The following is a 25,581-nucleotide window of genomic DNA, read 5'->3' as shown; positions in this document are numbered from 1 at the left end:
TTTGTATGGCTGTTAGATGCATGTATGTCTGTACGTCTGTATGTATGTATCTGTATGCATGTACGTCTGTATGTCTGTATGTACGTCTGTATGTCTGTATGTACATCTGTATTTATGTATGTCTGTATGTTGAACTTCTTTCGCACCATACGTAGCGAGCCGCGCTAATCGGAGGTGGCGGAGGGGAACGACAACACACTCAACACAAAAATCAGTTTTAAAGTACTCAGTCCTTAATCCAGACGATGATTTAAAATCCGAGTCCGAGTCGCGATCACCCTGCAGTTCTCCACAACGGCCAATGAGGGCACGCTACTACCTACAACGTCTCCACCACTGAAGTCGCAAACTTCCCTGGGCTGTCCTCTCTCTCTCTGCTTTCACTTTACGTGTACGTGCATGTGTGTGTACGTGGCGTACCGCAGTCTTCCGTGTAGGCTCACAAACACACACACAGAGGCACACGGCAAGGCATGAACGCAGACTCGCTCCGAGTCTCGTCTCGGATTCGGCTCGGTGACACGCCCCACGTGGATTCACGCACACAATCATCCAAAGCACGTGGGACTCGCAGAGTGACTCAGGAGTGAATTGACGCACACACGCACACACACGCGCGCTAGCGGTCGCACAGGAACGCGGGCGTGGACTCCCGCAAGTGACACCACGAGCACACGCAAAGCGCAGAGCACGCAAAGCGTAGAGCACTCTCACGTCCACTCAGCGCAGGTCACAGTGCGGACGAAGACGCGCAACATCAGCGCTGACATCGACTCACGCGCAGGTCGCACAAAAGTTCACAGGCGGTGGGCACGCACTACCGCCATAGACTCACGGTCACACCGACTCAAAGACTCACGCAGTCGCACGCAAGCTGAGACTCGGTGACACACACAAGTTAAGAGTGACACACACGTAAACTAAGTGACACACACACACAAGCTAACACTCAGTGACACACACACACTCTAAGAGTGACACACACACACAAGTTAAGAGTGACGCACACAAACTAAGAGTGACACACACACACAAGCTCAGATTCAGTGACACACACACACTCTAAGAGTGACACACACACACAAGTTAAGAGTGACACACACACACACAAGTTAAGAGTGACACACACGTAAACTAAGTGACACACACACACAAGCTAACACTCAGTGACACACACACACTCTAAGAGTGACACACACACAAGTTAAGAGTGACGCACACAAACTAAGAGTGACACACACACACACAAGCTCAGATTCAGTGACACACACACACTCTAAGAGTGACACACACACACACAAGTTAAGAGTGACACACACACACACAAGTTAAGAGTGACACACACGTAAACTAAGTGACACACACACACAAGCTAACACTCAGTGACACACACACACTCTAAGAGTGACACACACACAAGTTAAGAGTGACGCACACAAACTAAGAGTGACACACACACACACAAGCTCAGATTCAGTGACACACACACACTCTAAGAGTGACACACACACACACAAGTTAAGAGTGACACACACACACACAAGTTAAGAGTGACACACACGTAAACTAAGTGACACACACACACAAGCTAACACTCAGTGACACACACACACTCTAAGAGTGACACACACACACAAGTTAAGAGTGACGCACACAAACTAAGAGTGACACACACACACACAAGCTCAGATTCAGTGACACACACACACTCTAAGAGTGACACACACACACAAGTTAAGAGTGACACACACACACACGCTAATACTCAGTGACACACACAAGCTCAGACTCAGTGACACACACACGCACTAAGAGTGACATACACACACAAGCTAACAGTGACACACACACACAAGCTCAGACTCAGTGACACACACACAAACTAAGAGTGACACACACACAAGCTAACACTCAGTGACACACACACACACAAGCTAACACTCAGTGACACACACACAAACTAAGAGTGACAAACACACACACAAGCTCAGACTCAGTGACACACACACAAACTAACACTCAGTGACACACACACACAAATTAAGAGTGACACACACACACAAGCTAACAGTGACACACACACACACAAATTAAGAGTGACACACACACACAAGCTAACAGTGACACACACACACAAGCTAACACTCAGTGACACACACACAAGCTAACACTCAGTGACACGCACAACTTGAGCGTCAACTCGTTGACACGCGCAGCCACACACCGAGTCCGTCACACGTGACACGCTCACGACGCACACCGCCTCGCTCGCGTCACGCCGCTCGACACTTCATCACAGACTCGCACGCGCGCTCACTCCACCACGAGCGCCGCGCGCACACTTTGGCCGTGAGCTTCCCCTTACAAAGCAACTCCTGTGCACACGAGGACACGAGGAAGAACGCCCGCTGGATCATCATGTAGGGGCTGGGGATGATCGTGAAGATAACTCCAAGTTTCGGGACGGCTTAACCTAACTTAGAAACAGACACGGTCACAGACGAGCCTGTCGATTTTATACATGCAGAGTAAATAGATATTATAGAGAGATAGAGAGACTTTGACTTTTTCAAACAACTTTATTCCTCCAGCGTCAATTGCGCTGGAGTCATTAGTCGTAAACGGTTCCTGGTGACAGGCAGAAGAACCACGGCACAGAGAGCTCGTGGAACTTAAATGCGTAGCCATGGACGGAGAGGAACCGAACTCGGCGTCGGAGGAACGGGACAACAGCAGCAGCGGCAACTCCTCAGCGGAGTCACCGGAGCAGAGCCGGCTACTACGCAGCGCCTCCAACTCCTCCTCGTCGTCTTCCTCGTCCTCCTCGGAGGGGTCGCTCCGGGCTGAGCTGGAGCGGCTGAGTCGCGAGCTGGCGGCCAGCAGCCGGGAGAAGGTGCAGGCCGCCGAGTACGGCCTCGCCGTGCTGGAGGAGAAGCAGGCGCTACAGGAGAGATGCGACGCGTTCGAACAGGCGTACGAGGCGATGCGCGCAGAGATGGACCTGCTCAAGGAGGTGATGATGGTGGCCGTGGTAGTCGTTCAATATTGGCGCGGGGGGGGGGGGGGGTCACTGCGGCGATGGATGATGATGATGATCGTTATTCATGTCATCAGCATTAATCAGTGCAACTTACATTGTTGTCATCAGAAGCATTACCATCATCGTTGGTCAGGATCATTGAGAATCATCATCACCACCACGAGTGTCATTGTCGTCATCAGTATCATTGCGAACTTTCTAGCCAACTGCTGCTGAAGGGTCAGACCTCCTTTCTATTATTAATCTTTGGTCGTCGAGTCAAACAAATGTCGGTACGATGTTTTAACACCAAACAAGATCGTCATCCTCACTCTCTCTGGTAGCGTTTGGTGTTTGCTTAAAGATTTGAGAATAGGGTTTCCCCTTTTTTCTGGCAACAAAACTTTTCTTGCTGTGGATTTCACACCTGATGATGATTGCTTGTGTTGCAGTCGAAACGTCGTGATAATTTTTATTGTTTTATATATTTTTTATTTTATTATTTCCCTTCTACGTGACTTTACCGAAAGAACCAAGAATAACAAAACAGGTGTTAAGATGTTAGAACACCAAACTGAAACCTTTTTACAAAGAATCACGTCTGCATTAACCACAATGCTTGGGGTCAGAATGCAAACAAAAAAACGTACTCTGATAATATATGCATTGTCTTTGAGACTGATTGGTCCTCACCAGAGACAGCTTTCTTTTGAGCCTCGTCTCAAAAACGGTGCTAGACCAGAGGACGCCAAAAGTCTAACACCTTTTGAGACGAGGCTCCAAAGAAAGCTGTCTCTGGTGTGGACTAATCAGTTTCAAAGACAATGCATATACTATCAGAGTACGTTTTTTGTTTGCATTCTGATCACAAGTATTGTGGTTAATGCAGACATGATTCTTTGCAAAAGGTTTCAGTTTGGTGTTTTAACATCTTAACACAGCTGTTTGTTGCCAGAAAAAAGGTGAAAACCTCTTCTCATATTTTGGTACTGCCAAAGGAGGTCCCATGATGTTGCTTAAAGATTGTCCAACACTGAGTGTTGTGAAGCCCCCCCCCCCAACCTCCCCTTGTATTATGCCCCCCCCCCACACTTTTAAACAAGGCCACGCTGCTGTGTTGCGTTATCATGGCCAGGAGTTATCAGTATCATTGTCGACAAGTCGGGGGTAAAAAACTTAACGACGCAGGTAGGATGTGTTTGTTTCTAGATTTGAAGCTTTCGTGACTGCAAGGATTCATACTCTTTGGTTTTTTCGCTAAAGTCACGTAGGAAAAAAACCTAATAAAATAAATGAAAACAACTAAGTTAAATCACGACGTTTCGGGAGCAACACAAGCGTCCTTCTTCAGGTGGGGACAACGTAGCGAAAGCTCTTTTGCGATTTAATTTAGTTGTTTTCATTTATTTGATTTTTTTACCTTCCTGACTTTACCGAAAAAAAACAAAGAGTAGGATGTGTTTGGTCACAACGAGCACGGAGGTACGACCCCTGTCCGCGTGCCTTGCGTTGCGTGTCGCGTGCAACCACCGCACTGCGATGTGCAATTCTCTCAGCCCTGTCCGGGGACAGCAACTCAGAAGAGCTGGCAATGCTGCCGTCCTTGAACGAGGCCCGAGCAGGCTGCATCTTCTTCTTGGTTCTTTCGGTAAAGTCACGTAGAAGTGAAATAATAGACGTTTCGGCCACAACGCAAGCAGCCGTCCTCAGGTGAAGAACAGGTCAGTCATTCAGACGCAGCCGTCCTCAGGTGAAGAACAGGTCTGTCAAAAAGACAGAACCAAGAAGATGAATCCCTGCAGTCACGAAAGCTTTAAATCGAAATTTTGGCTGCATCTTGTTCAGCTTGTGGCCTGCATCTGGCGTGCTTTGGTCGCGGGAATGAGCGCCACTTAAACTCGCAAGTTGAATAGAGTGAAGGGCAACGCGACGACGAGGATGATGTGTGCCCCTGGTTTGCGTTGCTTAAGAGGTTTGCTTTGATCACGTTTGACGTGTGGTGGGGCAGTGTGGAGAGGTGAATCTCCGGATGTGGTGGTTGTTGGCTCGCCGGAGCAGAAGTTATTTTTTTTGCCCCTCTCCCCCACTATGAAGAGATGGAGACGAGGGGTAGAGATGCGTCGTGAGATGAGAGTTGAGAGCGGTGCTTCATTTCAGCTGGAACAGTCCAGAGCCTCGGTTGGCTACATACCGTGCGAAATAATGTCAACATACATACATTAACTATTGTCCATGTATTTATAAGATGGATCTTTCAGCATATTCATATGCGCGTATGAATATTTGATACAGTGCTAGGCTGATACATATCGGGCTATTATGAATAGTCCTACATTGTACTCCAGTGGTAGTGCCTTGTGCTGTTGGAAGCGTTGCCTGGCAGCGTTTTGGAAAATCTAGTGAGGAATTAGACCCCTGCGCATGAGAGACGCAAATTCGCTTTTTCATTAATAAACAGCTTCTTCTTGGTTCTTTCGGTAAAGTCACGTAGAAGGGAAGTAATAAAATAATAAAAATAAAACATAATTAAATAATTCTCACGACGTTTCGGCCACAACGCAAGCAGCCGTCCTCAGGTGAAGACCAGGTCTGTCGGGGTCTTCACCTGAGGACGGCTGCTTGCGTTGTGGCCGAAACGTCGTGAGAATTATTTTAGTATGTTTTATTTGTATTATTTTATTACTTCCCTTCTACGTGACTTTACCGAAAGAACCAAGAAGATGAATCCCTGCAGTCACGAAAGCTTTAAATCGAAATAAACAGCTTGTTATGTTCGCAACGATCCGAATGAAAGCCGACACTATTTGTTTGAACCCTATTCCCCCCTCATTACCTCGTGGCCCCCTGAGCTGCTTGGGGCCTCAAGCTTCTTCTCTTGGTTTGTCTTCATGCCAAGTAGCACCCTCGACCACCAATGCTTTTCGAAGGCGGTGAGTTGGGCATGGGCGTGGAGGGGGCTCCTTGCCTTCCCCGCAGGCTCGGCACAGCGGGGCCACTCCTGAGCCAGCCCGTGATCGCAAGCTGATTCTCAGAAGGAAGTTACGTTTCGGCTGCACAGTGGGCAATGCGCGCGCACGTGTGTGGCATTCAGCAGCCCAAGCGCTAGATTTCCCACGCAGCAGCGCAAGCCGTTCACAAGCGCTCGTCACAACAACAGCAGCCACTGCGTTGGGGGTGACGTCACCACGGCGCTTGTGCCAGGCTAGGTGCACCTCGAGGCTACGTCCGGGTGTCGAAGGCTCGCTGCTGGCAGGAGGTCACGGGACAGCCTTCAGGTGCCATGGGTTTGATTGAGATCACTGGCGGATGCACAAGCTTTGCTTGCCGACTGTGCCACAGCCCTTATCAGACAGGGCACAGCAGGAAACGCATGCCGGTGTTTCCTCAACACGCATTGGCGTTGAGTGCACGGCAAAAGGCGGATTATTTTGTCATCGATTAATATCATAATCGAACACATTTGGGTTTTGGATGTTATACCTCTATGCAATCTGGCCAGAAATGTTTCGTCAGCATGGTTTATATCAGTCGTAGCCTTCGGCTCATCAACACGAATCTGTGTTGTTTTCGAGTCCAAGTGTCAGGCTGTGAATTTCATGTAGTTATTATTTTGGCCTAGCCGACGAAAGCTGTCACTTAGCTCACTCTTCATGTATTAAATGTTTGTGTGAGGAGCAGCATGAAATCTTCCACCACCCAGGTACCACATGCAACGTCGAGCCGACGTTGCACGCGGTTGAGAGCATTGAGCCCAACGTTCGCCCAACGTTCCACGCTTTACGCAGACCTGCCACCGATACGATCAGCGCAGCCAATCAGTGTCTGCATTGTAACTCGCTCACTTCGTCAAATCAGAGTTGCGCTTTCGTTGGTCTCTGGCGGGCAGTTCAGAGTCATCGTCACGCCTGATGACAGAACTTCACTCAGGCATCATTGCCTAAATGAAAATGTGACACGTACCGTACCACAGGTCAACTTTGTCGCACGAATTTCATTCGCAACGTTGACTGACACCGCTGTACGTACTTGCCGGGGGGTCGCGTGGATGGAGTGTGTTACTCGTGAAACTTGGAAGGTTCATCTTCTTTTTTTTTCTTTCGGTAAAGTCACGTAGAATTGAAATAATAAAATGATAAAAATAAAACATAATAAAATAATTCTCACGACGTTTCGGCCACAACGCAAGCAGCCGTCCTCAGGTGAAGAACAGGTCTGTCAGAAAGACAGCGTCTGACAGATATGTTCTTCACCTGAGGACGGCTGCTTGCGTTGTGGCCGAAACGTCGTGAGAATTATTTTATTATGTTTTATTTTTATTATTTTATTATTTCCATTCTACGTGACTTTACCGAAAGAACCAACAAGATGAATCCCTGCAGTCACGAAAGCTTTAAATCGAAACTTGGAAGGTTGTGAATTCAAATCGAATTGGGGCTCGACTCAGCCTTGCATTCAATGCACCTTCACAACCCTTTAGTCAATCCACTGCTGGGATGTGACCGTACTTCTCCACGCTGCTCAGTTTCAGTTGGTAAAGGTGGGGAGCATAGACGTGGGAGCATAGCAGTACGGTACAACAGTGGTTTGCGTTGCACTGCCCCACGCTTCTTCTGCCTAATGCTGCATTAAGGCCTTGCCAGGCTGTGTCAGTCATGGGATTGTGTGCCCATATTTTACCACACTTGTCAGTGGGTGTTGATAAAAAAACGAGTACCACAGTTGCTTCCTACGAAAAACCCCTGCCGTAGGAATGTGGAATTAACACCGCTGGCTCGGCGCTGCGTGCAAGAGTGTACAAGACAGCAGCACCTGCTCACGTTCATTCGAACAGAAAGCCACTTTTTTTGCACTCCCGTTGATTTTTTTTCTTGAGCCCTCGACGCTACTACGGCTTTGGAACTCTTCGCTTTGACGCACGTGGTGGTGCGAACAGAGCGTCGTCAGAACGCGCGGGCGTGGACGCAACAATTCCGCGTCGCGATTTTCACGAAGAAAAAACCACGCAGGCATCCGCACTCGGAACGGGCGCGCATTCTTGCTCGACCCACGTGTGCAAACTTGCACAGATGCCACATTTATTGCTGAAGCCCACCCAGTAGCCAAGCACACAAAGACAACGCTTCCCCGGTATAGCTCTCATAGATTGTGTGGGGGTCAGTGCTGTTAGCGAGTAGGCACCTTTGGAAAGTCGACGCGGGGGACGGGGGGGAGGGGCAACACTCCACATCCGGCCGCCTTTGTCTCCCCGGTGGTGATGTTTACACATCGCCCCAGGTACCAATTTCAGACTCAGAGATATGACAGGACAGCGGCTACCTCGACAAGAGGTCGATCATGGGAAAACCATAAACTAAGGTGGCATTTACACTATGAGATCTCTTTTACCAGTGGCAAAATATAGTAGTAGGTTTTTACCCTTTTAAACTGGTACAAAACTGACACCTTTATTCAAGGCATCATGTTTGCAATAACCACAACACAAGTAGTCAAAAAAGCAAACAAAAAGAAGCAACTCTGATAATGATAATAATATGCACTGTCCTTGAAGTTGATTATAATATGCACTGTCCCGGGTGTGGACCAATCAACTTCAAGGACAGTGCATATTATTATCATTATCAGAGTTTCATCTTCTTGGTTCTTTCGGTAAAGTCACGTAGAAGGGAAGTAATAAAATAATAAAAATAAAACATAATAAAATAAAATAATTCTCACGACGTTTTATTTTTATTATTTTATTACTTCCCTTCTACGTGACTTTACCGAAAGAACCAAGAAGATGAATCCCTGCAGTCACGAAAGCTTTAAATCGAAAATTATCAGAGTTGCTTCTTTTCGTTTGCTTTTTTGACTACTTGTGTTGTGGTTATTGCAAACATGATGCCTTGAATAAAGGTGTCAGTTTTGTACCAGTTTAAAAGGGTAAAAACCAACGACTAAGGTGGCATTTTCACAGTGCTCGCTTCGTCGCATCTGCCTCTCGTCGGGGAATGGATTTCTATTAGTTTGAGTTCGCTGCTCGTTGTGCCAGGGTGCCGAGCCGTGAGACGGATCGGCTCGCAACGTGGAGGAAGCGGGCGCCTGCAGTCGCGACGCTTAGCGTTGAGGGGACATTTGCCGTAGTCCACCGCGGGGTTTTACAGTCTCAGGCGACGAGCTCGTCCAAGTGGGATTCCCTGAGTCATGTGACGACGGCGTACGTACGCGTGTACGTTGAACTTCTTTCGCACCGTACTTATATCTGTATGTATGTATGCTTGTATGTATGTATGTCTGTATGTCTGTCTGTATGTATGTCTGTCTGTAGGTATGTATGTCTGTATGTTTGTATGTTTGTCTGTATGCATGTCTGTATGTATGTATGTCTGTCTGTAGGTATGTATGTCTGTATGTATGTATGTCTGTATGTCTGTATGTATGTCTGTATGTCTGCATGTATGTATGTCTGTATGTATGTATGCATGTATGTCTGTATGTCTGTCTGTATGTACGTCTGTATGTCTGTATGTATCTATGTATGTACGTCTGTATTTATGTATGTCTGTACGTTGAACTTCTTTCGCACCGTACGTAGCCAACCGTGCTAATCGGAGGCGCGGGGGAAGAACAACAAACTGAACGCAAAAAAGCCGTTCTAAAGAAATGAGTTTTCAGCTTCGATTTGAAAGTGCTTAGCTCCAGTGGCTTCCTAACATCGGAAGGAAGAGCGTTCCAGAAGAAGCGCATCTGAAAGCGCACGATGCGTGACCATCTGTGTTCGATGGCCAGCCTCTTTTGTTGCAGTGATGCACAAACTGACACAGAGACCCATCGACTCACGTAGACAACCAGAGGCTTAAATAGACACCCAGAGTTTCACACAGAAACCCACAGATTTACATCGAGACCCAGAGACTTACATCGAGACCCATAGACTGACAGAGACCCATTGAGTAGCTATAATGCGCTGGTAGTTGCTTCATCATCAGCAGACAGGCACACGTGGCCCACGCAGCTACCCAGGGGGACTGGTCTGGTGCATGGACACGTGATTAGCAAGGTTGTAAGGTTTTAAGAGCTTGGGAAAAAGAGGTGATGGGAGGGAATTCCAAAGTCAAACAATGCGAGGAATGACGCATAGAGAGAGAAGCGTGTTTACCTGCGGGGTGGTGGTTAAAAGCAGCGTGGATGAGACGAACCACACATTTTCAGAAGAACATACATTTTAAAAACATAATGTCGATTTCCTAATTATTAGAATTTTTTTTAATGCAGCGCTCGTTATTGGAATAAATTATTTGTTGATGCTGCGCTGGCAGTGGTGGACAAGCACAATTAACAACACATTAAAAACAACATTTGTCAACAACACTGCCTTTAAAAAATATATAAAATATTTACACAATACAATTTTTATATATAATTTGGACACTGCCCGGAACGTTGGCAAGGCTAAGGCAGTGTTGTTGCACAAGTCTGTGAGTTTTCAGTTATTGGAATAAAAACGTGAATTTTGAAACATGGAGATTTTCAGAAAAGAAAAAAACTATTCCAGAACAGTAATGGGGGCTGTGTACAATTTATGTTGGTTTAACTTTCAAAATAAACGTGTCTGCTTGTTTGCATGCATTGATACTTGGCATATGTGCAATTCAGTGTACGTTAAAAGTCGTTGGCAATGTCACACTAGTGAGAAGTTAAATTAAAGTAGCTGCTGAGAGGCAGGCAGGAGAGCTGAGAACCTCCTTTATACTCGTGGTTGTTTGGGTTAGATCGCGTAGATGTAAATGTGTGGTTAAACCCGCCACCACCCGACACAGCCAATTAGTAAGGTTTGTCACGTTAAACAGAACGTGCCAATTCGTTACTAGTACTGCAAACCGGTTGTGTGTTGGAGAGAAAATCCACAACATTAACAATCTGAGTACGACGTTTCACCAGGAATTACAACTAGCTTCATCAGGCAACAGCCAGATTTGTAGAGAAATCCTCCTGAGGTGTAGATGTGATGACGTCACTTGTGAGCCCTTCACGTGCGAAAGGGAGGGGGGGGAGATTAATGAATGCATTTACATTATAATGGGTATCCATTTCCGGTTGGGTTATTGCTATGGTAATCAACGTACATTATGCATGCATATTATGTATGCACATTGTAAAATGTCGTGCTATAAAATGGCAAACTCCTTTACGATGCAACTGATTTGGCGTCACATAGCACGACCACATTGCTTTTGACAACTTTTTATTTATTTGAGAAACGCGAGAGATCAAACCCCACGGACACTTTCATTGCTGTCATAAAACTTGCCACTCAGAGGAACATTTAAGAGCTCTGGAGTGTGCCTGTTGGACACAAGGAATAACAACGGCGCATTATAATTGCAGATATCAGGAGCCAGGTGGTTCAATGGTAGAGTGAACGGCTCACAATTGGAAGGTTGTGAGTTCAAATCCTCGATAGGGGTCGACTTAGCCCATTATCTTTGTGGGGTAAATAAAATTAGTACCACTTTGTGGGGAAGTCAACTGTCGTGCTTATTCTATCGGTAAGGATTTCTACAACTGGCTCTGGGCTGTGAACAGGAGAAGGGCACTGCCTTAATGCTCAAACAATGTATTCATAATCAACGTTTTTAGGTTTAGATCGCGTTATTTATAAATGTGTCGTAACCCTCCACCACCCGACACGGCCAATCAGTAAAAAAGTGTCACGTTGACAAAAGACAAATAGTTCACTGCTTTAGCCCACCGGTGTGTTGAAGCGTGAAACCACAACATTTACAAATTTTTAGTACGACGTTTCGCTGGTAATTGCATCCAGCATCATCGGGCAATTCGCCAGAATGGTGAGGCTCTGCTCTGACTCCCAGTCTTATATAGAGCAGCAGCAGCAGGGCGTTAAACTGATATAAACAATTGAATTCACAGCATTTCATGATGCTTGCTTGTCCAGGAGAGAGCCTCACTTGAGTCTCACAACTCTTGTTTCAGTAAGCTGCCCGGTTTCTTTTCGCAGTAAAGGGGCGACGATTTCCATGTACTTTATATTCCAATTGAGTATTCGGCTGTGTAATTAATGTACATTTTTTTGTTGTTGGCAAATCCGGACCACGACTCCAGTGCACACTGCTGGCAACAACGCCAGGGGATCTTTAACGTGCGCCGGTGAACCAGACGGGACGTGGCATTTTTTGCCGGTTAACCAGGGCAGCCCGCCGCTTTCGAACCGCGTGAACCTCTGCAGCAAAGCCGCGTTCAGCTGGACCGCCACGCCCCCGCCGCCCATTGTCATTGGCCGGTGCCCTGTGTCCGGCCAATGACTAAAAACTAAAAAAAAATTGGCATCGGCCGGCAATCGACTAGAAAGCTCATCTGACGCGGCGGCACGTGACCCTCAAGTGATCTCAAGTGCGCCAAGAACAGGATAGGGAATCGTGCGTAAGGAATTATGGATTAGAAAACTCGTGGCGAGGTTAAAAAGGAGCTTCACATCCACTCGACTGCGTCTCTTCTGTTACAATGACGACAGTGCGTATTACTTTAGCCACACGCTTGCGTTCTTGTCGAAATATTTTATATTATGTTAGTTGCAGGTAGCGACATTCATCTCATGTGTGTTGGCCATGGCATCGCACTGCATGGAGGCGAATCGCTTTGTTCACTCGTGCGGGCGGATTGTACGCGTGTAAGGGTTCAGCGTGAGAGTTGAAGCAATTCGTAACTGTAGGCTGATCGTGGTCGGGAGCTGTACGTATTTTAGGGCCCAAATTTCAAGTTATTGGCTTTCACATTTTTCTAGTCATTAGCATCGGTGAATGTTACCGTGGGTAGGCTAATGGTCAGCACACTCAACTTGCAATCCAGAGGTCGCCTGTTCAATCTCCAGGCGTGGCAGTTGGAACAATGGTACAAGTCTCTTAAATACCCCCCTCCCCCACCGCTCCCTCTGTTCACCCGGCAGAATAAATAGGTTCACCAGAGTTAGTGCGTTGGGGTAAGGTGTGGGCACTCCGTGGTGGCGAGATGTTTACTACGTTGCCTGGTATACAGGAGGCCGTGGGTTCAATCCGGACCCTGACGCCTGCTGTATATTTGGAGTTTGCGTGTCTCTCTCTCTCCCCGTGGTCACGTGGGATTTTTCTCCGGGTCCTCCGGTTTCTCCCTCCACGTGTAGAAACGTGCGTTTCGAATATTTGGCCGCGATAAATTTCCACGTGGCGATAAGCCACCTGGTTGACATATCACTTGTGGCCAGGTCGCTTCCGAAAAAGGGCTGTAAAACTCAGCGGGCCTTACCTGGTAAAACAAACAAAACGTGTTGATAGTAAGTATGGGTAGTTGTTGCAAGGCGTCTGGCCAGCGTGGTGCAGTAGGCCAAATGATCTCTCTCTCGAGCTCTCTCGAGTGGGGCCCTTCCGACAGCAGTGGCGTGAGCAGGGAATTGCAGGGCCTCACGTGCGGGTCACTTTGTCACCGTCGACAAAAGGCACAGACTCTGTTATATTTCAAATCTCAACTCTATGGCCTATCCCGAGCGTTTTTATTTTCATTGTTTCAACTAAAATTGACATCAGTGTGTCACTCACGCAGGATTGTCGATATGTAAATGATGCATTCGAGGATTAAGTGCGTTGTTTAATTCACACGTGTAGTGTAGGTTCACCCTATGCATTAGGGGTGTGTGGAATTATGCGTTCGTAAGCGTACAATACTCGCATCGAATCGTCGAGGAATTTTCGTTATTATCCTCGCATATTGTACGTAATTGATACTCATCACCTCTGTAGCCACTAAGAGGCTTTTAAAAATAACCAATAGCGGAATTTAATTGAAAGCAGAGAGAGGTAATTTATAACGCACCCAATGCAGTTAAGTGGTCTAAATGGGTCGGTATACAATGGCATGCTGTACTCTTCTATTCCTGCTAATGATGGCAGCAATGCGTTCAGGAGCCGAATGCCAATGCCGGTCTGCCAGCCACGCGACGAGAGAAAGAGTTTGTGTGGTGTTGCTGTTCCTCATTTTCCGTTGAAAGAGCACAAATCACAGTGGATGTACTGTGGTGGTCCGGTCCATAACACTGGTCAACAACAACAAAAATTCTGGCCTGGACTTTTGCAGCTGTTTTAGACTAATTTCAGGGTTCTGATTCCAAATCTGATCTCAGATTTGCTCTATCACGTCTCATTTTTATGCTATCGGCATACCCCATTTTCATTGATTTTACCCGAAATTACCTCTGTCACTTATGATTGCAAGTTGTTGCGAGTCAGTGACTGCTTTAGTGTTAAAATATGGTGCTGTATTTTTAGGATAGTGTGTTTGTAATATCATTTTATGTAGATATCCACATTTATTTAATACTTTTCTTCTGCAGTTTTTATTGAAAATTCAATATTTGATATCTCAAAAACCTGATGTGATAGACAAAAACTGATGCCAGATTTGGAATCAGCACCCCAAAATTACATTAAAACCGTTGGAATACCTTATGCCAGAAAAAGTGTGTTGACCAGTGTAATTTGTGTCACACTGCTGTGGCTTGCCTTTTCATGTTGTCTCGACGTGTCTCGATGGATCGCTGTGCATCTCTAAGGATTTTACTCTACGGTCCATAGTTTGAGTCTTATGGCCACGACCGCTCCAGTGCGGCTTGTCATTACATTTACATTGATGAAGTAGATGTGTTCATCGGCCTGTCGATGTTCCAATGCGGCCGATGGCTACACCGGTGACGCTCTTAGTAAAAAGCAACTCTCGTATTTTTTCGGGGGAAAAAGCAGTGAACATCGGCTGCAGGATGAACATGTTTTTTTTCATCTCGTGACTTCTGCATTTACATTTGGAACACTGCCCATATCCGCGTGTGTGTATATATATATCACTGTATGTACAATGTCATTGGTATGGTGTTACTGCATTGGCAGTGGTGCACAAATAACAAAGGAACACATTTTTGTCCATGACACTGCCTTGAAAGGAACAAATATAACAGGCGACATTTCAGGAAAATGGCCCTCATTCATACTATTACGAAGAGGTGCAATTTTCCTGAACAGCGTTATTCACTAATGTGTGGAGTTCCCCCGCCCTCTATATACGCATACAAATTATGATCATTAACATCAATTGTATCAATCCCCTGCTGGATAAAGGTCACTCCACGCCACGTCAACACCCCTGGCAAATGTTACTTAACCATGAGGTTGGGGGGCCAGCACTGCCTCCGAATTCAAATCTTCGACTGTGGCAGCAGACACAATCTCCGCGTCTCAAATCGGCACCTACAGCCCAATGCAACGAGATCAAAAGCGCCCTGAGAGTGAAATGTTTCGTGAAACCTTTCGTTTAAACCGGGGGGGGGGGGGGGGGGGTGGCACATAAAGCAAAGCATTGAAGAAACAAACTTAAAATAAAAATTAACCCGTAAAAACAAAGTTTTTCAATATAAATCCTTTATATGCGTGGCGGCTAGAGTCCTCTCGTCCTCTGGCTTGAGATGGCTGCCACCTATGGGTCAGATGATTGCCTGCCACCATTAAGTAATTGGTAATTAAATATAATTTTTTTGTCGTAAAAAGTGTAAAATTTTGGAAAAAAAATTTCACGAAAATTAATTGTCACGCACAACGAGTCTGTATGCAAAATGTCAGCTCGATTGGATCACGGGAAGTGGGTTAAAAAACTATCGAAAGATTTGCACGGTCGTAAGCGCGCAAGCAAGCAAGCGCGCAAGCAAGCAAGCAAGTGAACTTAATATAAAGGTTTTAAAAACGGAATGATGAACGAAGCAAAGTGCCGACTGTACGGAGCATCTTCTTGCTTCCCCTGATCGTAAAAAAATAGAGATAGAGGACACGTCCAGCGCTTCTCGCCCGCAGCGCAGAGGCGCGCGCCGTGGCGTTCGCGTGTGGCTCAGTGTTGTTGTTGTACGTTGGTCAGCAGCAGCAGCAGTCGCGTTCCTGTGTTGGACAAATCCTTGAGGACGCAGTGGCAGGGATGGGAGGGGAAGGGCGGGGAGGAGAGGGGAGGAGAGGGGAGGGGAGGGAAGGGAAGGGGAGGGGAGGGGAGTGGAGGGGAGGGTGTTCAGCATTCCGCCTTTTACAGTTCATCCCCGGGGCGAGAACATTCACACACACACAGCATGCGGCCTGACACATGGAACAGCAAACTGTCATTCCCGATTGCTGGGCTCATCGTGGGGTATGCACGCGGGCCATGGAGGGCAGCCTTCTACACGTGGGGGGGGGGGGGGGCACGAAAACACCGCGTGGTCACACTTGTCAGTGGCTTAGATGTAGCCCCCTAGAGTCAAGGGGCGGGGGTGAGGGTAGAGGTTACCCCCCTCCTCCCCCCTCCTCCCCCCCTCCTCCCCCCTCCCCTGCCAAGTGAAGGTTCAGAAAGCCCCTGTGCTCAATTCGTATAATCAAGTCGAAAGATTGTTGGTCGTTGATGATGGTGATTGTGTTGGTAATAATTACATCCAGACTGTCCGTAATAGTTGGAGGGAGCCGGACAAATTGCTAAAATCAGTACAATTAAACCATAGGCTTTGTAGCAATTTCCCCCCATGTATGCACAGGTGGTGGAGAACCAGAGCAGAGTGCACGATAGGCTGAAGCAGATCGTATCGTTTACTCATTCTGCTCGGCGTTTGACGTTTGTCTAATGATTGTCGAACGTTGACTGTGCAATGTCCCCCTTAAACAAGGACAAAACATGGGAGCTGCCGATTCAAATGAAGTCACGAGTGCACTTCGTATTAAGGACATTCTTGTCATGTAAGGTTATCCCACAGGGGCTGTGTGTCACAGGCATGCTCTCTCGTAGTGTCGTCGCAAGCAAGGAGGTTATGCCAGTACATTTTCAAATTTGGAAGAAAAAAAAATTGGATCGTGATGCAGGCACACGTGGCCTCCTGTTTATATGTTCGAATAACTTTACAGCAGGGGGTATTTGTCGATTTACAAAGGCCTGCAGTATTAACCAGGGTGGCCGTTGGTCTCAAACTGCAATCCTCCACAATTCCGGCTCGCACTCGGCAAAGTTGCAACGGGGAGAGCGATAGCACATTATTATTATTCATCTTTATTTTTTACTAAATCCCGATATTCTGCCAAGTGATGGATGATCCAGGCTCCATCAGTGCGGCAGAAAGAGGCAACATTCATCGCGTGGGCGTACCCACGTCAGCCCTTGCCTGCAGTATTTATTTTGCTTTTATCTCTCTCGGAGAATGGCCAAGCATGACAGGCTTCCAAATGTTATGAAAGATTGTGGTTTAACAGGGGGGTTTATGCGCAGGGTCAGGTTTTTAGCGACGATTTAACCCAAATATCGCATAGCATGTACTTATTTTATTGCTTTTATAGGTTTCTCTGTTCAGTGCAAGTGCAGTTACCATTATCCGCGGCGATGCGGGGAACTTATTGCTGGATCTGAGGCTTAATGTCTCGTATATCTCGATGTATGTGAAACTTCTTTCGCACCGCACACACCCAAACAGTGCAAATCTGACGTGCAGGACAACAAACTAAACAGAAAAAAAGCCGTTCGAAAGAATAAGGGGTTTCAAACGCGATCATTTAAAAGTCCGTAGCTCCAGTGGCTTCCCAATATCGGAAGGAAGAGCGTTCCAGACGGCCGCGGAAGGGCATCTGAAAGCACGCGATGCGGTGATCGCCTTTGTTTCCGATGGTTCGCCAACAGCCCCTCGAGAGGGCCTCTGTTGAGCTCGCTTCAGCAGATGCTCTTCCACCAGCAGTGGCATTAGCAAAACGTTTCAAGGCTGCGCCTCGACCTTTTCCATGAACCCCCCTCCATCCACACGGCACTGGTATGCACCCTCATCCAGCAGTGCATTGACAAAGAGGGCCGCACGTTTAGCACGTGTGTTGTACACACATTTAAACCACGAGACCCTTGCCCTGACCTCCAATTATGGCCGGTTCTCGTATTCACAGCAATGTTTGCTCGCCCCCTGTGGCGCTGTTCACGCTGGGGCATCCGTTAACAAGAAGGCACAAACAGAGGCCTGTCTCTCCTGAGCGGTGGTATCCAACCCCTCCCTCAATGGGAAGCTGATTAGACAACGGGTGAAAGAATGCGACTCATTCACACGGTAGAACGCAACAGAAAAAAGGCCGGGGATGTGCTTGCAGGTTGAGTGCTGATGTAGTTCTGGGGGTTTGTGGGCTCTGCTTGATTGCCCCGGTCGAAAGGCGACGACGTTGCTTAGTGCCGCATTGTGTCAGGTCGCCGAAGCCCCTAATTACATGCGTAAGCGGGAACGTCTCTTACTGTCGTATCAGGGTGTATGTGTGTTTGTGTGCGGGTGCTGCCACGCTGTGATGGTTAGCATAGTAAGTGACCGAATCATCAGATGACCTAACGCCTGCAGAGATTATCTCTCCACCAGCTCGTTGAACCAGGACCAACGTTCGGTTGAGTTGTCCATTTGCTAACGCCTTGTACTTAAACATGGTTGCCGCAGTGGTGTATTGGTCAGTACATGAATGGCAAATTTACCATTCCGTACTGTCGCCCAGATCGATGGCATTCAAGTCCTGTGCTGCTTTGAAATTGCCACATACTCCTCGCGGCGTTCAGTTGGCGGCTCACTGTGTTTTAAATAAATTAATAATAACAACAGCCTGGTTGGGCACTGGAACAGCGTCCCAAGTGGTTTGAGGGCCATTGATGACATTCTAATGAATAAATATATCCTATTTGAATTATGTTTTCATAGTATATATGTTGTTTGTCTCTTAATCGTGGTAATTAAATTTTGTTGTTAATTTTTAATGGAAGGTTAGTACCACTTAGTATGTGCTCTGCAGTTTGCCTGGGTCAAAATTTGGGGTGAGGCTTTTTTCCCAATCGTGGCCAGCTGGCTCAAAATACCGATGAACGGACGAGCGCCGGACTCGCAATTCAGAGGCCGCCGGTTCCAATCCGTCTCTCGGTGGGGCCAGGCTCCAGCTGAGACGACGGTGCCAGTTCATGAAATCCCAGCGCACCTCTCTCTGCCCAGCATAATAAATGAGTACGCCACAGTGTGTTGATCGGTAGGTCCCGCGTGGAGAGGCAAAGTGTGGATAACTCCCACCTCTTTCAGGACGTTGAGCCGGCCTGCACGAGGAGGCCCCTTCTGCCAGCAGTGGCGTGAGCTAGAAATTTCAGGGCTGCACCTTAACCTTTTACCGACCATATGTAACCAAAAATTATATAACTTTGCAGCGATGTAAACGATTGAACGACTAACTGCAGCCATTGTAGACTGTAAGAGACGACAGCGGCTTCGTGAGAACTCCAACCAGGAGTGGATCGATCATGGCTGATGATTATGATGGCGATGATGCTGGGTATCTGGTGATGTGCTCATCAGTGGTCAGTTGAATCAAATGGCATCATATGATACGGGTGCGGTGATCATCATTGGACAATACGTGAAGTTAAATTCAACTCATAATCAACGTTTTTGGGTTAGATGGCGTTATTTACAAATGTGTCGTTACCCTCCACCACCCGACACGGCCAATCAGCAAAAAAGTGTTACTTTGACAAAAGACAAATAGTTCACTACTTTAGCCCACCGGTGTGTTAAAGCGTGAAACCACAACATTTACTATTTTTGAGTACGACGTTTCACTGGTAATTGCATCCAGCATCATCGGGCAATTCGCCAGAATGGCGATTGGCCGTGTCGGGTGGTGGAGGGTTACGACACATTTATAAATAACGCGATCTAACCCAAAAACGTTGATTATGAATAATATTGGTCGCGAAAGCCTTCGTGTTAAATTCAACTGTCACTCTCGTGGGCACTGAAATTCCCTATTTTTCTTTCTTACATGTGTAAAGCACAACCCTTTGTCATTCCACTGCTGGATGAGGGCTCTCCACACGCCGTGCGTGCCGATAGGGCCAATCAGCGTTGGTTGGTGGAAGTGGAACTGACAAGAACACGGAGAATAGAAGTACAGTACGATACTCTTTGGTTATTTTTGTTTATACCTACGTGACTTTACCGAAAGAACCAAAGAGTATGGATTCCTGCAGTCACGAAAGCTTCAAATACAGCACGATAGTTTAACACGCAGTAGGCTTTCGCGACCAATATCATCTATAATACAGGTGTTTTTTGGGTTAGATCGCGTAAATATAGAAATGAGTCGCTTAGTACTCGGATTGTAAATGTTGTGGCTTGGCTCTCCGACACACCGGTGTGCTGTACTCGCGACAAATTGGAGCATGACATTGCTATGTTTGTGATTTTATCCCGGGACTTATATCACGTACGAAAAAGCAATGCTTCGTAGGGCTTTCGCGATCGATATTATCCGTAATAGAGGTATTTTGGGTTACATCGCGTAAATGTAAAAGTGTCGTTAAACCCGCCATCACCCGACAAATCATTTCGTAAGGTTTGTCACGTACACAAAAAATGCCAGTTCGTTACTAGTACAGCACAGTGTTGGAGAGTAAACCCACAATTGTAAATGTTGTGGGGTTTACATGTTGTGGTACTCGAATTGTAAATGCTGTGGGTTTACTCTCCAACACACCGGTGTGCTGTACTAGTAACGAGTTGCCATGTTCTGTTCACGTGACAAAACTTCACTAATTGGTTGTGTCGGGTGGTGGCGGGTTTAACGACACATTTATATTCACGCGATCAAACCTAAAAACCTCGATGATGGAATGTCATAAATTCTAGATTTGAAGCTTTCGTGACTGCAAGGATTCATATTCTTAGGTTTTTTCGGTAAAGTCACGTAGGTTCCACCTGAAGACGGAGGCTTGTGTTGCTTCCGAAACGTCGTGAATTTTTAATTTTGTTTTATTTTACTTTTATTAATTTACATTTTTTACCTACGTGACTTTACCGAAAAAACCTAAGAATATGAATGTCATAAACTTTTTCAATGCACCGTTCCAAATCTCGCCAGTGACTTAACTAAGTGCGGACCTGCGATCACTGGCTCAAGCCACTGCCGATTGAAGGGCCTCCAACACGGAGAACCTCTGTGCAGGGTATTTGGCCTAATCTTCTACGCTGTCCAGATGTCACCGAAAGCTGGGAGAGTACCCACACTTTACCCCACCGCATGCAACCTGCCATCGATTAACCGCGCTGTTCAGGGGGAGTTAAGACACAGGACTCACGCCGTTGTTTCTAGGAGATTCAGTCGAACCCTCTGGATTGCAAGTCCGGTGTGCTGACCGTCACACCATGGCAGCGTAACCCTTTTTTTATTCTAGATTTGAAGCTTTCGTGACTGCAAGGATTCATATTCTTAGGTTTTTTCGGTAAAGTCACGTAGGTAAAACATTAAAATTAATAAAAGTAAAATAAAATAAAAATCATGACGTTTCGGAGGCAACACAAGCTTCCGTCTTCAGGTGGAACCGCCACAGCCACGACAGCTGTATCAAGTAATTGAGAGATTGCAGGAGCTACCACTCCGTTTCCACCTGAAGACGGAAGCTTGTGTTGCCTCCGAAACGTCGTGATTTTTATTTTATTCTACTTTTATTAATTTTAATAGTTTTACCTTTTTTTTTATTTTCGTGAAATGTCAAACTTGTGCTGGACTGCTTGACACACAGCCTGGGTACGGATCAGAAAGAAAGAGAGCGATTTCTTTTTGTTTTTAGGCGGCATTTCCGTTCCATCTGCGAGCCATGTGTATCGTACACAAAGTGAATTACATGCCTCATTCAGCAAGCAATGCAAGTTTGTTTAGATATTTTTTGTTGTCACGATACACAGTGCCACAGGCATCAACTCATTTCCATTCATGTCACGGATGGCACTAGGTCATGTGTCACTACGCATTTAAATTACAACTATTATGTAATACACATTGTAGAGTGGTAGGAATAGTACGTACATAGAGTAATAGTTATTAGAACACTTTGTGGAGCAACTGCTTGCTGAAGGCCTTCCGGTCATGGTGGTTGTTCGACCATACTTCACCACGCTGGTCGGAGCAGGTCAGTGAAGTCGGGGGCCAACCAAAGACCGATTGAGGCGTCGCACAACAATGATGTTAGCCGTGCTTGGGATTCGAACTAACGGCTCCATTCACAGTAGTGTATATGTTACTGTTTTACTAGTTTTATTTTACCAGGCATCTCTTTTTTAGAAGCGACCTAGCCACAAATGATAGTTCAACGAAGCGGCTTATCATCGTGTGGACATGTATAGCAGCCAAATAGCTCTGAAACGCATGTTTCTAAATGTGGAGGGAAAAACTGGAGGACCCGGAGAAAAGTCCATGCGATCACGGGGGGAGAGAGAGAGAGACGCAAACTCCAAATATACAGCAGCAGGCATCAGGCTCGTAATCGAACTCACGACCTCCTGTATACCAGGCAAGGTAGTTAACTTCTTTCTACCGTGGTGTGATGAAACACATTGAAGTATTTAGTGTCAGGGGTAAAACATTGTTTAAAGCATGTTAAACAATGTTCAATATTTACTTTTCTGAATACAGGTTTCTCTGAAAATTACTACTGAATTGTGTTGTTTTTAACTATTTTCCTCTTTTACGCATTACAATTCCCATCGTGCTATTGGCATCACATCACTCGTGGAAATATATTTCCAAACTGAACTGTTGCAGCTAGCAGTGCATCACCTTGTGTCCAGTGAACAGCACCGGAAGATGATGTCACACAACTAGTTTGGGGCTCTTCATCCACCCTATAGGGCGTTCTTATTAAGTCGCCTTCAAAGAGCCTTCATCAAATGTCAATCAAACTGAACATTTTTAATTCTCTGAGTTCTAAGAAGCAAATGTGAGATGATTTTAATATTAGTTTTCGTGTGCAGTCAATTAGTGTCTGGGCTGAGACCATCAACTTGATAAGCCGGTTTATTTACATGTCCTCTGCCTGGATGCAAGCCCGTAATCTCAGCATAGCTTGGTCATTCTTCTAGAACAGCGGTCGGGAACCTATGGCTCGCGAGCCATATATGGCTCTTCCGGTGACGGCATATGGCTCCCAGACAATTTTGAGTTGAAAAAAAAATAAAATCAGTTTGGAACTCATTTTAAAATACTTGTGATATTGCTTAATAATACTGTGTCATTTTAAAATAAACAGAAATTCGTTTTGAAGATAAAATTTCTCGGGTCACGGGTCCCGTGACCAGAAGTCGCATTAAAAGTAAGACATATTTAATTTATTATACGTTAAAATACTATATGGCTGTCAATGAAATATATTTAGAAATATTTGGCTTTTATGGCTCTCCCAGTCAAAAAGGTTCCCGACCCCTGTTCTAGAATATTACATGTGCCATCGTGAGCCACCTGGCCGTTTCTATCGTAATTATTTTTTTAATCAGTGCGCCTTTAATTAAGGCAGCGTTTTCCGCACAATGTCGATCTCTTGACATGGTGTGAACATGCGATGCAACCTGATTCAGCTACGTGGGATGTTCAGCAATGACTCTCGCCCTCAAAGCAGCAGACATCCAGCTTTAAGTTAATCTTGTTTAACCCAGGTGATAAATCAAGAAACCAGGGTGGCCTCATTTGCGAGAGTGAACCGGAGCATCAGTCTGCCAGTAGGGGGCATTGGTTGCTGGGTATAATCCCAATTCAGTATTTTTTTCAGATAATTTGTTTTGGGAGAATTTGGAACCTAATGCCGGCACCCAACGTCCCACTGTCGCAAAAGGCATCAGGGGATCTTCAACTGCCACTGTGAAGCAGACACAGCGCACAGTATTGTCATGGTTTATTACACCTGTAGTGGTAACCGGGGCAGCCCCTGGATTTGAACCGTGAACCTTTGCAACGAGCGGCAAAACGCGGCCACGGCTGGGCCGCATCACTGCTCAGGACGGCGCTATCAGCCGATCGAACGTGGCATGCCAGTACCTTGGGTTGAGCATTACATCGGCAGAACATTTTGTGTGCTGTAGCCATTCGTGAGCGCGTGTGTTTTAAAGGGTGTCACGGCCAGACATTTAGAATTCTGTAAGAACATTCTTGAAGTGAAATGCCTGGAATACTCAACTGCTGGTTCATATCACAAGGCTTATCTAGGCCTTTCAAAACACGGCCCTCTCTCATTGCTCAACCAAACAAGCTTTACTCTATCTCATAAGTGTTGTGTTAAAATTCAATGTTAAGTTTCAAAAAGTGTCAACATAATCCTGAATGTTTTAATTTTCTTTTAAATATTTCAGGTAAGAAAAAATACTAAACTGAATTAAATATAAAGCATTCAATAATATGGAATACCCATAATTATGACCAAATCAACCAAAATGTGTATCTACATGTCTCAGAAGCTCACCAGGTGTGAGCCTGGTTATTACTTTGATGGGAGACCATCTGGGATACCAAGAGTTTTGGTTTGGACTGCGAGGTGCCCAGCATACGGCAATACAGCTCCAGATAGAATCCATCCGTACAGAGCATCGTGTATTACCCCCTCGTAGAAATGTGGGTTTTCTCTGGGTACAGTAACTTTTATTTCCTCATGAATGGAATTGGCCAAACATCCCAATGTGGCAATACCCTCCTGAAAACGAGTGTTGAGACTCAGTGAAGATATCCTGGCTAGGCGTTTTTTGTTCTTAAACTATTACAGCAACTGCGCTTTCTCCTGAACGATTAGGGACTTGTGTTTCTCGTGACGCTAGGAATGGGGCGGACTGCTTCCATCCCTTTGCATGTGCGTACTTCACATTGTGGTTAGTGGTGAGATGCTTTTTGAGTGAAGTCACGGATCTGGCGAGTAAGCCCCCCACCGCAAATGTGGCTGGGGTTGGGACAAATGAGGCATCGTGGATCATTATGCTTCGTGAATCACTACCTCCAATTTGATTTTCTTGGCTGCAGAGTTAAGGATCACAGAAAAAATACGTTGACGTATTGAAGTACATTCAGAAGGTAATTTTATGACAGTCATTTTGTCATGGCTTTTCAACTTACTTGTAAGAGACGAAATCTCTGACATTGTATTAAAAGATTACAGCTGCCACGTTACATGTTATCAAACCACTCTCCACTTCTAATGTTTGTGGATATTTATTTTTTACGTGCTGACATTGATAGCTTCCACGAGGAAACATTTGACCAACATCATGTTGGATTTTTAAAAATATAAATCTGAAAAGCAATTTTAAAATGCTCCTACGCGCGTACAGAATTCAATTACATTCCTGTCATGAGTATTCTTTCCTTTAATATATGAGATTATTATGAGCCTGTTCTTTATGATTATATTTAAAAGGGACTTTTAGACCGCCTTTATTTCGAGTTAGAATTTGTAATGCAATACTGGTCCTGCACGCGCGCGCATTTCCTGTAATAATGTTGAGCGAGCCTGCATCTAAGTAACGTTCACATATTAAACCCTGAGTGCATTAAACACTGAACCTGTTTAGGCATTCAAAGCAGCCGCCACCAGCACCTCTGGCCATTCAACTATTTGATTTAGAGGCTTCTGTGTAAAGACACCGGGCACACTAATAGCATTGAGGGACTCTGTTGTCTTGGTGTGGTCTGCTACTGTTCTTGCTGTTGTTATGCTGCCTTGCCGAAGCTTGGGAA

At 45.9% G+C, this 25,581-nt stretch overlaps 1 protein-coding gene across 2 annotated transcripts in view; it reads left to right on the top strand.

Annotated features, from left to right (window-relative positions):
• Positions 1 to 639: 639 nt before the first annotated feature.
• The window catches only part of LOC133356408 (protein bicaudal D homolog 2-like), a 52,846-nt gene continuing 27,904 nt past the window's right edge, over positions 640 to 25,581 (top strand). Inside the window, exon 1 of one of the 2 annotated variants that reach the window (XM_061573917.1) lies at positions 640 to 3,013. In XM_061573917.1, the coding sequence (XP_061429901.1) occupies positions 2,687 to 3,013 (327 nt within the window). In that variant the 5' untranslated portion in view covers positions 640 to 2,686. The remainder of the gene's footprint in view (positions 3,014 to 25,581) is intronic. The other variant, XM_061573919.1, reaches the window with a different exon arrangement.

This window comes from Lethenteron reissneri, chromosome 54 (genome assembly GCF_015708825.2).
Source record: "Lethenteron reissneri isolate LAM-NWPU_2019-01 chromosome 54, ASM1570882v1, whole genome shotgun sequence".
Lineage (NCBI taxonomy): Eukaryota > Metazoa > Chordata > Hyperoartia > Petromyzontiformes > Petromyzontidae > Lethenteron > Lethenteron reissneri.
Note: the sequence above shows the minus strand (reverse complement) of the source record. Positions and strands in the feature narration are given on the sequence as shown.